Source organism: Elephas maximus, chromosome 4, assembly GCF_024166365.1.
Source record: "Elephas maximus indicus isolate mEleMax1 chromosome 4, mEleMax1 primary haplotype, whole genome shotgun sequence".
NCBI classification, from domain to species: domain Eukaryota; kingdom Metazoa; phylum Chordata; class Mammalia; order Proboscidea; family Elephantidae; genus Elephas; species Elephas maximus.
The window spans coordinates 134,208,952-134,223,784 of NC_064822.1; the positions used below are offsets into that span (position 1 = coordinate 134,208,952).

The 14,833-nt window shown below is 34.0% G+C and overlaps 1 protein-coding gene across 1 annotated transcript in view; it reads left to right on the forward strand.

Annotated features, from left to right (window-relative positions):
• The window catches only part of TRHDE (thyrotropin releasing hormone degrading enzyme), a 487,618-nt gene that overhangs the window by 356,771 nt on the left and 116,014 nt on the right, over window positions 1-14,833 (forward strand). The window contains exon 7 of the mRNA XM_049883907.1: window positions 2,594-2,659. Within this exon, the coding sequence (XP_049739864.1) occupies window positions 2,594-2,659 (66 nt within the window). The remainder of the gene's footprint in view (window positions 1-2,593; window positions 2,660-14,833) is intronic.

The following is a 14,833-nucleotide window of genomic DNA, read 5'->3' on the forward strand; positions in this document are numbered from 1 at the left end:
CATTTATGGAACAAATGCTTATTGAGTACTTGCTCTATGCCAGTCAGGGTTCCATACACTAGGAATATTATAGTCAACAAGACAGACCCATCTCTGCTATTGTGGAGCTTATGTTCTGAGAGGGGAAAACAGAAAACAGACAAGTATACAAGCATGATAATTGCACGGAATAGTAAGTGCTATAAAAACAATAAATGGGTAATAATAAAGATAAGTTTTAAAATAATAATTAAATAATAAAAAAAATAAATTAATGTGATAGAATGAATTGATGTTGGACTACATGAGATAGATTTTTAAAAAAATTCTTACTGTGGTGAAATATGTGTAACAAAACATTTCAATCATGTTTGCCTGTACAATTTAGTGACATAAATTACATTCCCCATGTTATATAAAATCACCATTATCCGTTTCCCAATTTTTCCATCACCCTTAACAAAAACTCTGTACTCCTCAAGAATACCCATCCATTTCCTCTTTCAGCCCACCCCTGGTAATCACTAAGGAACTTTGGTCTTCATGCATTTGCCTGTTCTTGATACATCATGAACATGGGATTATGCAATATTTGTTCTTTTGTGTCTAATGTATTTCACTCAGCATGATGTTTTCAAGGTTCATCCAAATCATAGCATGTATCAGAACTTCATTTCTGTTTATGGCTGAATATTTCCTTGTATGTATATATCACATTTTATTTATCCATTCGTCTGCTGATACACACTTGAGGTGTTCCCACCTTTGGCTGTCATTGCTGCAGCAAACATTGGTGGACAAATGTCTGTTTGGTTTAGATAGATTTTTGATTCATGCAATTTAAATGCTGTAACCAATTTTACTAGTTTACCTTTTCACTTGAATTTTTTTTGTTGGTTTGTTTTAATCTGAGCTTAACCATCATTACTTGGAATGTTTCACATTGACTCTACCTTTTTGCACTGATATTATTCTACTGTATTATAACAATGGTTCTCAAAGTGAGTTTAAGTTATAGCATTTTTATGCCAATAACGAGTAAAAAAAAAAAATTTTTTTTTCTATATTTGTTTGCCAACCACGCCCCCCCAAAGTATTTTTGTAAGCATGCTATGACATTTTTTTTTTTTTATAGCTACATGTAAAAAGAAAGGCATAGCAGTGCTTATGAAAATGCCTCATCGGGGAAGGGCAGCGTTGGCAAAGAAACATAGAAGGTGTATTTTGTGTGAAAATATGGTAGTATTTTCTCTATTCCTCTAAATACTGATCACATTTGTTTTACTTGTATATGGATACATTTGGCTAAATGTAGCCTCTAAAAGGAATAGACAGGAAATTAAAAAAACAGTTTGATATAATACTGATAGCTAACATCCATATGTTGTCGTATTGCCGTCCAGTTGATTCTGAGTCATAGTGACCCCATAGGACAGAGTAGAACTGCCCCATAGGGTTTCCTAGATTGCTTGGCTGCTAACTTGAAAGTCAGTCATTTGAACCCACCAGCTGCTATGAGAAAAATGATTTGACAGTCTGCTTCCATAAAGATTATAGCTATGGAAACTCTATGGGGCAGCTGTATTCTGTCCTATAGGGTCACTATGAGTCAGGACTGACTTGACAGCAATGAGAGATATTTATGGGAGCAGATCCTAGGTCTTTTCTCCCATGGAGCAACTGGTGCGTTCGAACTGATTAGAAAGCTTAACCATTGTATCACCAGGACTCCTTAACACTCATATAGTGCCTAGTATTTTTCAGACCCTGTTTAAACCACTTTGCATATATTAAATTATTTAATCTTAAGAACAACCTTATGAAATACAGATGACTACTAAATATATGTTAGAAGTGAGGAAAGTGAGAAAGAGAGCAATTAAATAATTCTCCCAAGGAAACATGGTAAGTGGCAGAACCAGTATTTGAACCCAGCAATCTGGTGGCAGAGTCTGAACTTTTAACCAGTACTCTCTACTCTCCACTCCCACAGCTATTCTTGGTTGAGCCAGAGGTGCAGTAAGTATCTGTGTTACTCCAAACTTATATTAACTAGTGTGAACAGCCCTCCCTTACTAGTTTATGAGCTCATAAGCACAGGAACTACTTTTTTATTTACTTTGTTATATATAGATTGCTCAGTAAAATGTTTATTTCACTTGAATAATAGCTTATTATTGTCTTGAGATACTCTGTCCGGGAGACATCTATTCTGCAGTCACAGGTTTTACATTCACAAAACTTTTAGATCTACAAAACAAAATGTGCTTGTTACCTATAAGTGGTATCTGTTTTATGAGTCCCTTTTTATGAGTTCATTGTTTCTTTATGGAAACCCTGGTGGTGTAGTAGTTAAGTGCTACGGTTGCTAACCAAGAGGTCGGCAGTTCAAGTCTACCAGGTGCTCCTTAGAGACCCTATGGGGCAGTTCTACTCTGTCCTGTAGGATTGCTACGAGTTGGAATCGACTTGGATTTGGTTTTGTTTCTTAACTGTTATATTTTAGAATAAAATAGCATGGATGAAGCTGACTCTTTTTGATTGATATAGGGACATTTTGGAATCATGCTACTAGGTTGAAATTCTTTTCTTTTTTAAATATTCTTTCCTACAGGGTGCTGCTTTAATTAGAATGCTGGCTAATTTTATGGGCCATTCAGTATTTCAGAGGGGTTTGCAAGTAAGTAAAATGCTTTATTTTCTCTTAAAATTTTCCTTGTCAATATATTTTAAAGATATTTCACAGTTTAGGAAATTGCTAATGCAAGATTACTGAATTCGATGGAAAACTTTAGAATGTATAAGGTAAGCAGTGTCTTTCAGTATGACAAATGAAAGCTATAGATACCACGTGCACTGTATCCACAGACCGAACTTGAAAGGTTATATGATTTAGAATCTGTTTAATTTGCATTTTTAAATTGAAATTATTTCAGATATGTAAGAGCATAAGTAATCAACAGAAGATTTTCAGAAAGCTGGCTTTTCTTTTTTTCCAGTGAAAGGTTTATATAAGGTGAAAATAAATTCTATTAACATTAGTAGAATTACATTTTTAAGAAAACCTTAATACCATTTTTCAGATACATACTTTTTATGTATTTGTTGTTTCACTGTTGCTGTATGTAGGTGGTTATTTGTTCAAAGATTGTTTAAAAGTTTTTTTCAATTGAAAATGCAATGCTTTATAAAATGAAGGAAAAGAAACTGTTTTATCTAACTGCGTTTAGAGTAGGAAGTACGGACTCTAGAAGCAAATTCTTCCAAAAAGAGGATTCTTAAACTCTTTTAAAACAAACACCAATACAGGAAAATAGAGCTTTTATGCCATTGAAATCCATTGGAGTAAATCATGTTCCCAGCACAGTGATTGATGAATTATTTATGATGCATTCTGCTACTTAGAAGTGTCCTTTAAAGTGAATTGATGTTCACCTGAAATACAATTATGCTAAGACATAGAGCGCAATCAATCTTATCTGTTCTTAGTAAGCTTTTCATTTTGAAATTTAAATAAACTACATCTGGGATCAGGTCGTTTTTTAGAAGTATAATTCTGTCTTGACCCAAAATTAACCAAAAAAGCTGAAATACAAAGCAAGAGTTAAATGTTATGGCAAAGCTACATATACTTAATGCAACAAAGAGAAAATATTAACTTCCCGAAGAATAATTTCCCTTAGAAAATACTTTAACAGATTTGTTCCAGCAGGGGTTGAAATTTACTTCAATCAGCTCTTTCCATTAGGGACACCTCCAGGATAGCTGAATCTATAGAACCTATCTTGCCAGGTGTAAAAAGTTCTATTCTGATCACGTAGTTGGGAAAATCTTTTTGTCTTAGGAGTGCCTTCCATGAATATCAACTGTTTAGAGCAATGTCCTTCTTTATCACCATTTCTTTGTTTTTCCCATTGAAGTTGTAACAGGACGGTTCCAGAAAATATCTAAGCTTTCGTAAGGACAACACAGATTGAGTTTGATTTCCTGGTAGCAAGTCGATGCGAAATCATTTTCTGAATACTGTTTTTATTCTTTTTCCTCATCTATATGTATAGATTTGCTCAGCAGATTGAATAATTATGTTATTTGCAAAGGATTATTATTTTGCAGCTTTTTTCTTTACCCTGTCGTACTTTTCTTGGTATGCAAAATACATACATTTTTAATAGATCCTTTTTTACTGACTCTGTTCAGTTTTATCTGAAACAGGCTATTCCTCTGACTCCCATTATATTAAACTTTGATTCAAAACTTGTATCAATGTGTGGCTTTATGCTCCGAAACTTGACTTGGTTAATTTTCAAGTGAGGACTCCATGTTTGTCAACGTTGCATTTCATTTGCCAACGTGACATCTCATTGATCAGATAGATCTGTGTCCTTCAGTACTTCACTTTCAGCTTTATTTATACTCATCACTCAAACTGATTTAGTGTATCATCAGCAGTTTGGATTAGTTTACAGTAGATCTCTACATCCAGGTGATAAATTATCATCTCTTGTACATCAAGATGTATGGGATACATTTTGGAAATGACCTCCTGAACAGACGCTTCACGTCATGGTGCTGAGTGGTCACAGAGTTGATATTGGTATGCTTCCCTTCCACAAGGCTCTGGGGAGTATTGGTTTGCAAGTTGTTGCAACAGCTAATCCAGGCTGTCAGGATTTACCTCTGCTGGAAAATCTATTAATTGTTTTCCTGAAAGCTGTGGCTATTTCTGTGTTAACAAATGGTTAAAATACATGTATTATTTGCAAACAGACACACGATTAGATTCACAGTTACAGACAATCCCAAATTACAAATAATATGTTTTCCCAATTTTATTCTTTTTTTTTTCTCTCCTCCCTCTCTCTTTCCCTCATTTCCCTCTCTCTCTCCATCGTTTCCTTTCCCTCTCTTTTTTTTTCTTTGTATTTGGAATTTAGCTCTCGTGTTTCACACGTGAAGAATGTTATAAAGATGGTTTTCTGTTGATTTCTTATCTAAATTATCTTATAATTTTTGTGTTCTCTTGCAATTTTGTGTAACCTTACCTATCTTAAGTTTTTTTGGGAACAAGACAACACTCTTTATAACAAAACTGTAAATATATATAGTACAAGAAAATAAAAGTAACATAGAAAGATGTGATACTAGGTTTCTGGGTCAGTTCACATGTCCACATTTAATTTATAAAGTATCTGAACATAGGTTCTACTATGTTTTCTACCTTTTATAATGTATTATATGGAAAATGTTTCAGTTTTCAATTCATACACACATGTATTCCTCAGTAGGAAGGGGGTCTAGTAAATTTTTGAGAAAATTTTGTTCTCAATAGCTATATATTTCATTGGATCAGCTATTATAAAGTTCAGAGAACAGTTTTATACTGAATAATCACAACTTTACTTGGTCTAGACTTATTGATACATTTTTGTCTAATTCCCTTTACTTCTTGAATTTTGTCTGATGCTTACATAGTTCATTCTTGCATAATTTATTTTTTAAATAAGTGATTTCAGTTTTTTTTTTTTTTTAAATAAACAGTATATACAAACATAAAAATTAGTCCTGGCTACCATTAATATGTTAGCTTCTGTTTTGATGCTTGGATTGAAAGTGAAACTTGGAGTGAACAAACATTGAATCCTTTTGTAGTTGGATTGTTATGCCACTCATAAACAATATATATTTAAAATGTAGAGATGTTTATATTTTTGCAAACTCTATATATCTATTGTTCTACATAATTCACTTCCCAAAATGATAGCAGGCATATTCCAGGAAGCATAAAGCAATGGAACAAATAGAAACAAAAATGGTTCTCTTTTTTTCTGTAATTACTGGTGGACTTTCTGCAAGTAAGTAAACCTGTGTTGGCCTCGTAGTTTAAAATACAAAGGTTGGACTAGAGAATCTCTAAGATTCTTTCCATATTTCACATTCTCTGAATCTAAGATTTATTTAATATGAATTACTAGTTAGACAGTTTTAGTTTGAATTCTTTAATTTGAAACAGTTATTCTTAATTCAATGGGGAAATGTAAATAGATGGGCAAGAGTAAGTGATTCCTATTCTTGAAGCTTCAGTTAAACATCTGGCTATTAACACTGTTTGACTTCCATTATATATACTACTTTAACTATAGTCAAATCAGGCCAGTATTTGTTGTTACGGAGTTTTCTTCCAGTAACGTGTTTCTTTCTGCCAGTACTTGGAAACAATTTACATTTGCTTTTTAGTTATCTGTCCATTTTCATGTTTTTTTGGTAGATACTTCACATTTTTGTGATTAAACTTCATTTGTCTTAGATGATATTTTCTAAGAACTTGAAATTTCTTGATGCATTTCAGTGTTTATGCTATCTTCTGTAAAATCAAATTTCTCACTTGTAATCCTGAAATCTGCTGGAATTAACTGTACTTACGAATTTGATGGCAATGAGGTGGATTGAAGGTTGGTCTTAAGGAGAATTAGCGCTCCCCTTTTTTTGATGAGTAGATTTATAGGGTATTCAAACAAGGAGAAACAGTTTCAGAGACAAAAAGAACTAATTTTGATGCCAAGGGAAGCTCAGAGGAATTTAGACTTTCAAGGTCCCCATTCCAATTCACAGTGTCTCACCCTTTCCCAATCAATACTATAACTTTCATATAAAAGACCTAATAAAGCAATGAAGTTAACTTGAGTTATAATTTTGCTGCTTAGAATTTAAAACCATGGTTTTGCTACATTGACTTTAAACCTGCAAGAGATACTGGATTCCTTAACAAAATCATGGATCTGGTTTCCTGATCCTGCCTTAAGCTGAGATTTCAAAGCACAGAGCTTATTGTTTTCTTTTTGTAATTTTTCCAATTCAGCCAGATGTGACAGTCCACCTCAAAGACTTTGTAATTCTCTTTTCCACCATAATGTTCTATTGAAACAATCACTTCTTTTCCCAAAACCTATCCTTCAGTTTAGGCAACTATAGATTATAATTGAAGAGACTGTTTTTGCTCTGGTAAACATAGCCTAACAGGGTTTTATTACACAGTCAATGATATTCTTTGTCAAATCTAATCAAGACAGTAAACAATCTTAGATACTCATCTTTGTGGGTCTGTTTCATGGCTTCATGGAACCACTTATGGTATTGATATAGTAGCAAAACCAAAACCAGTCTAGCTATTTCAAGCGGAAAGGAATTTAACATAGGGAATATGAATTTTATAAAATGGTTGGAAGGACTAAAGGAGTGAAGGTCAGGGAGCCAATACTAGCCTTCAGAAAAATCAAGAAATTCAGGTATCACAAGAAAATAACACCCATATGCTCAGCTGCCTGCAGTGTACCTGGAAGCCACAGCAGTACCTTACTTCTGCACCTGAGTAATGATAACTCTCCCTTCTTTAGTGCCTTCCATTTATCTTATACATGCATTTCATTTGGCAGAACTTTAACCTGAACCCAACCAGCAAGGGATTTTGAGAAATGTAGCTCCCAGGCTTCTAGCCCATACAGTGCACAAAAGGGTGTAGAAGGTAGAAGTGGAGGTGAGTTGCCAAAAGATAATCTGACACACTTAATCTATGCATTTCTTTATTGATTAAATATTATTTGTACGTATTTATGTAGGTTGTCATATTAAGATAGTGTTTTTTAAATGTTAATTCTTTTATTTTTCTCTTAATATTTGTATTACGATGATGTGATACTACTCTAGCCAGAGCAGACTGTTTTAAATCAATGTCAATAATTTTGTCAGGATTTAGGATAGGTGAAATTAGGAAAATGAAATGAATGGTGACCATAGTTCGCTCACTGCATAACCATACTCCAGTTGCCTATGGTCTTGTTATCTCCAGTCTACTCTTTGAATGGTTTGTGTTAGCTATGTCAGGGTGAATCAGTACTAGCGCTATGTCTAAAATTTCTAAATGTCTAAAGTTATTGCTCTTCTAAGAAAATAAGCTCTGAAAAAAAAAAAAGAGAGGGGTATTTACTATTATAAAAAGTTTTACTTTTAAATTAACTTAAGAAATTTTAAACTTTTGGTTTGCGTGATCATAACTGTTGGATCTTCATTCTACTCCCTTCACCCCCATCCTCCTAGGATATGATAAGTGCAGGGAGAAGAATCTAAGCAGCAGTTTGCCTAAATTGCTTTTAATTTAAGATCAACTATGCATAGGACACCTGGAGAGTGAGCTTATATGGTTTTCCAACCCTGGATTTCTTCCTAGCAGTGATTCCAGTGAGTAATGAAGGTGAAGAAAACAACTGCTTGATATATTACCAATGGGGACCTAAATAGAGATAATGAGAAATGCAGAAGGCAAGTCAACAATAACCAGAAACTCTCTGTTGCATACAGGAACAAGTTATACCTTTTATACACAATGTAGTGCTTACGTTTATGACCTCATTTTTGTCTGTAGTATGAGCATCTCCAACCAGCTTCCTAAATCATCCTTTAAAGAGAAACTAGCAAAAACACTCATCGGTTCTATGTCTATATTTACACTATTTGCTCATTATGTTACTCAAAACATAGCAGATTCCTCACTGGCAGGGTACTTGAGTGAGGTATGTGCAGTGTAACCTCATTTCTACACACTTGGACAAACTTCAGTGCCCAATATTGTTGTCTTTCTTTTCCCATGTGGTAACTGCTGTGTAAATAAAATGCTGTTTTGCTCTCATTTTTTTCTCTCTCTACAAGTTCTTAGCGATTTTACGTGTCTCCCTGAAATCTCCCTTGTTCCTCAAAATTTCTAGAAAAACTTCCTACCACACATCTTTTGGTAATAGTTGCATTTTTTGTATACTAGGGTGAAATTTTATTGTGCTTTAGGTGAAAGCTTATAGTGCAAATTAGTTTCTCATTCAAAAATGTATACACAAATTATTTTGTAACATTGGTTGAAATCCCTGCAATGTGTCAGCGCTCTCCCCGTTTCCATTTACACCCTGGGTTATCTGTGTTATACTAGGGTTCTTGTTTAAATGTATAGAGATTAATTTTTACCCATAGGTAGAAGTACTTCTGGTTAAAATACATATATGATCAACAAATTAGAATCTACTCCTTTTAGTATATTTTTATAATTTAGGTTAAATTCCTAATTCTGTATAAGTGTTACAGGATTACTTTTAAAGTAAGTAATTCAGATGATGATCCTTTTAGATGGAACTTTTTAAATTACTTGAACCTTTTTTTTTTACTTCATTTTTCCTTGTTTTAATTCCCTAATTACATTTTTTTCTTATTCTCTGATGTTTCCAGTAACAAAATAGTAAAGCTATAATTATGAAATCCTCAGATAACATTGATTGGCTCAAGTAGCTGTTAAAAAAATAATTAGTACCTAGCACTATTGCTTTTTCTTTTCAAACAAAACAGTGATGTTTTAATGATTTGGATCTAGTGGTGCCATTCTTTATGTTGTTATGAGTTAACATTAGGGAATTGAAACTATGAAGAAAGATCAATGTTAAGATTGATATAAACTCAAACCCTAAAATCCGTGTCAGAAAATGAGTCACCTTCCCACTCAACCACTGAGGGTAATTTGATATCATCTAAAATATGGTTGAATAAAGAAAGATTTCTCTTGATTAGTATTTAACTGCTCTTTTCCATAAGATAACCTACAACAAGATGTTTGGCTCCAATTATCAGGGTGGAAATTGCTTATGCAAGTCAATGTAAGGCAATGAGGTGTGGATAAAAAGCAAAAGGGAAGTATCATTATTATTGGTTTGTGCTCATAAAATCCTAATAGCCTGAAGGTAATGACAGGCACAAAGCCATAGGGATTATTAGTAGCAAAAACATACTCAATAACTTGTGTTCCAGTGAGTTGTTATATGTTAGCATGTGTATGCAAGATTTTTGTTATCTGCAGGCTTACATTTGTGAAAGACTGTTTGCTTCCTGCATATAGGCTTACATATAAATGAAAAGTCAGAAAATAATAGAGGAACAGAGGCAGTGTGTCAAAGTTAATTTCCTTTCTGAGGAGATGGTATTATGTTTTCATCCAGATGGTAGCTCAGTTTTATTTAATCTAAAACGAATGACTGTAGACAGTTTCTGCTCAAATGTCTCTGCGTTTCACTTAAACGCAGTGCAGTTTTAGATAGGTGATGGGGAAGATGGTTAATATTTGCCAATAATTTTTTTTGTAATCACTCAAAACCGTGTGATAATAATATCATCATTACTGGTTCTAGACATTTGGATTTGACCAAATTAGCATTTATTAAAAACTAACTACACACCTGAAATTAATGAGCATGTAAAAGAGAAAAAGATTTAATTTTATGGAAAGATTCCATGGTATAAGAACCAAGAATTTTATCTTCAATGAAAGACAAGTACTTTCTCAAAATTAAATAGCAATAGCTATTTATATTTATTAAAAAAAAAAAAAAACTTCATCAGTTTCAATGAATTTGTTTATTTACAGATCAGTGATTGAATCCTTATGATTTTGCCTCTGAATTGCGTGGTGTTAACTTGTAACTGATCTCTGTAGCTATATGTAATTAACTAAAAAGTCTTTACTATTAAAGACATATATCTCCATTTGTTCATCCTGCAGACATTTTCCCTGCTCAGTGGGAAGCCACATAAATTTATATTTATTGGTGATTTTTTTTTACCAGTTAGTTAAGGCATCAAGATATATTATTATACATTTTAGCTAGTAGAGTTAGTACTATAAAATAATGTCTTCAATCACTTTATTTCAAATATTTCTGTGAAAATATTAGACATATTTAGCTGATAAGAGGGATATAAATATATGAATATGTTGGTATGCATGTAAATGCACATTCATTTGTGAAAAATGTACACACATTTGGATTTTTTTTTTTTTTTTAATCTAGAACCGTGGACACATGTTTGTAGACACATCCATGTAGTCAGATTGCTACTTCAGAAGTACAATAAACTTGCCTTGGAGGCATTTTTCTCTAACCTATTTAGCTCCTGCATCAGCAGTTTTCTTTCTTTTCCCTTTTTAATTTATTTTTCCTCTTTTTTTTTATGTTCTCTTTTCTCAGGAAGTGCCTGCGATAGCCTGAAACTGCCTACTTGGCAATGTTACAAGTGTTGACACTAACAAACCCAAACAATTTTTAAGCTGTTATTTTTCCTTTTTACTCATATTTTGTAATTGGTTGATGATTTTCTTACAAAGTTTAATACTATTAATATGACATAGATGTCCCATAATATATTTAAGTCTTCTCCCTTTGTGACCATCTAATTTTGAATTTTTTGTTAAATAAACAACTCTTTAATAGTCTTCAAAATATAGATTTTTCCCCTTATAGTTTGGATCATCTCTTCACATACATTCTTGGAAGCAAGCATATTACCAAAATTTTCCTCCAGAATGTTAGACTAGTATATTCTCCTATTAGTAAAGCTTGGAAGTTCTCTTTTTATAATACATTGAGCAAACAGCATTGGGTCTTTATATAATTTTAAAATATACTTATTATTAATTTAGTAACTGAAAAACCATCCCACTCTTATTTTAGTGTATATATTTTTATCATAAATGAGACTGAATTTTTTTTGTATATTCTCTTCTTGCATTTCACTCGATTTATACTATTTTATGAACTTTTTATCCAGGTGTTTCATCCGTTTAAAAATTGAGAGTCTTACTCCTCTTTTTGTAACATCGTATAAATGTGTGTACAATAAAAATAATGAACTTTAACATATATACTACACAAGTCTTTTTTTCCATGTGATACCAAATCATTGTCATGAAAAGCCATGTGTCATGAGTTAGTGCCTTAAAAGAAATGCAGTGAAGACCAATTCTAAGTTTTGTATTTGGAATCTGGCTTACAAAAGGATTAAGTGCGTTCAAGACACCATTTTGGTCAATAGTGTTCTACCTTTCTAATTCAGTCTCATGGTAGAGAGAACTTCATGTTAAAAAAACAAAAACCAAACCCACTGCCGTTGAGTGGATTCCGACTCATAGTGACCCTATAGGACAGAGTAGAACTGCCCCATAGAGTTTCCAAGGAGTGCCTGGTGGATTTGAACTGCTGACCTTTTGGTTTTTAGCCATAGCACTTAACCACTACGCCACCAGGGTTTCCAACTTCACGTTAGCATGACGTAAAGAATGGTGGTATCATTTGCTGTACTCAATCTGATTTCCATTTGCAGCCAGTCTCCTATATCCATCTTCTCTCTTCTGCTCAAGGCCTCTTCTTGTGATTGTTTTACAGATCATTTTTTTTCACGTTTAAGAACACTAACATATTTAAATGTAAAAATGGCTTGTTAAATGCTTTGTTCTAACAAAGCAAAATTTACTATTTTTCTTCCTGCACCAGAAGCTTTACTTAGTTTTATATGTACAGCCCACATTTATGACCCATCAGACATTTGTTTATTCTAAACATACTTATTACACACTTGCTCTACGTCAGACATCGCATTAAGTAAAAAAAAAAAAAAAAAAATTTTTTTTTTAAGTACTGAGTATTTAATACATGCTGTGCAGCAGAGATAGTAACTGTTCCTATAAGTCATATAATATGGTAAGAGAGACACAGAATAAGTAGGGAAAATAAAATATATATTGCTCAATGTGAAAAGTGCTATAAGGAGAAAATAGGATACTATGGGAGAGTGGGGGGAGGCAACTTTAGGTTGAGTGTTCAGGAAATCTTTCTTGAGAAAATGGAATGTATGCTGAGGTCTGAGGGATGAAAAAGAGCCTAGGAGAGATCATTCAGGAAGAGAAAAGACCTTGTCCAAAGGGCTCAGGCAAGAAAGTGTTGAGCATGTTAAGGAAAATAAAGAAAACAGTGTGAATGAGCAGATTCGTAAGGACAAAAGACTAGGTGAGAGAGATAGTTAGGAGCCAATCATATGCTACCAAAGTAGACTATGCAGAAAAAGTATTATTCTAAGTACAGTGGGATGCTACTCAAGAGTTTTAAGCTGGGAAGTGACATGATTTGTTTTATATTAAGGGGTATCTACCTACTTACAAAAATGCATTGGCATTGGGAGAGTTGACAGACCAAGAGAGGAATTGGTAAATAAAATTAGGAGAGTATTTTAGTATTCTGGTGGAAGATGACGGAGGCTTAGATAGGATGTCAGTAGATATACAGAGACATGGATGGATTCAAAATGTATTTTGAAGACAGAATTAACTGCACCTAGGAATAGATTGGATGAAGAATGAGGTGTGAGAACAAAGGGAGAGAAAGTAATCAAGAATGCTTCTGAGGTTTCTGATTTGAGGGCTTGAAATCAAGGCCTGAAAGACTGTAACAGTTGGAGTTTCAGAGAAGAGCAGGGACCACCAAAGGAGCTTGAGATGGAATGGCTGTAGAGGTGGGCAGAATACCAAGTGTGATGCCAAGAGAAAAACATGTTTCAACAATATGAAAGTCATCAACAAAGTTAAATACAGCTGAAAAGTGCAGTAGGATAAAGACTGAAAAGTGTTCATTTTGGCAGTATGCAATTTTTTATTAGTTTTGGTGGAATGGGTTAAAGAGTAAACGGGAAATTTAGAAGTGGAGACAGTGTATGTAGAATAATATTTAAAGAAATTTGCTAAAGAAGGATATTAGAAAAATGGGGTCAGTAACTAGCAGGGAATAAGGGCTCAAAGGAGGCTTTTGTTTTGTGTTTAAAGATGGGAGACAGTTGTACTAGCTGTAGACTGATAGAGAAGGAGAGGGAGGGTTTGATAATGCTAGAGAAGTAAGAGATAACTCTGGAATCTTGGTCCTTGAGAAGGAGAAAGGACTGGTCATTGATAGGAGAGATGCTTCCAGTACATTTGAAGATTTGGTAATGGGAAAATGAAGGAGCTCTTTCTGATTATTTCTACTTTTTTCAGTGTTGTTTGAGACAAGGGTCAGTAGCTGAAACTGAAGTGAGGGTAGGAGACGAAAAGTTTAAACACTGAGCATTGAGAATGGGTAACCACATCTAGTGAGTGCCTATCGAGTTGGGTGATTATGAATTTACAATAAAATGAACCTGCTCAATTACGTGATTTTTTCCTGTGATGTTCAGCTTCGTGAGTGCAGGGTTGGAGAAGACAAATACTTGAATTCATCCAGGATTGGGTTTTTGCCAAGTAGTATGACTGAAGAACAGAACTGCAAAGGAGAGGAGGCTGTTTGCCAGGAACTGGTTAAGATGAACTATGAAATCTAAGGAAAGTGAACACAGGAAGGATCTAATAGACAAATGCCTTCCATTAAGAATGAGAACAGTAAACAATATATTAGCATAGTATGTATGATTTTAACACTGAATAGAAGAAATTCCCCATGCCTCTGAGCGTATGGGAAATTTAATCTGTCCTTATTGAATTTCCCTTATGCCCATTCATGTAAGAAAGTTCAAGGCAGCTTTATCAGTCCAGAACATGTGGGGAAGAGCCCTCTGGTCTCCACCACACTGATAGGCAGTTGTATTGATTTCATGGAGTGGGTTGAAGTGTGAATGGGAGAGAAGTGGAGATAGCGTGTGTTTTTTTCAATGCTTGGTATGCATCTTGTCCAGACCTTTCTGGTAACCTGAAGGTTAGTGTCTTTGCTGATTCTGTATCAGTTTGCCATGGGGATATTGCACTAATGAACCTAATTTGTATCCCCATTCCCTGGTCTATCCATCAGTGGTCTTGTCACTTCAGAAGAATGCTGGGTAAAAGGAATGTGCTAGACCCCACAACCAGAGGAACCTCCCAGCCTGTTTTCTTTTTCCAGACTTAGAGGGAAATCTTCTAAGCTTTTCTCGGGCATAAAGAGGCTTTGGTTTCAACTTTTTTTTCTGCTTTTTATGTTTTTGTTTTCCTCCAAGC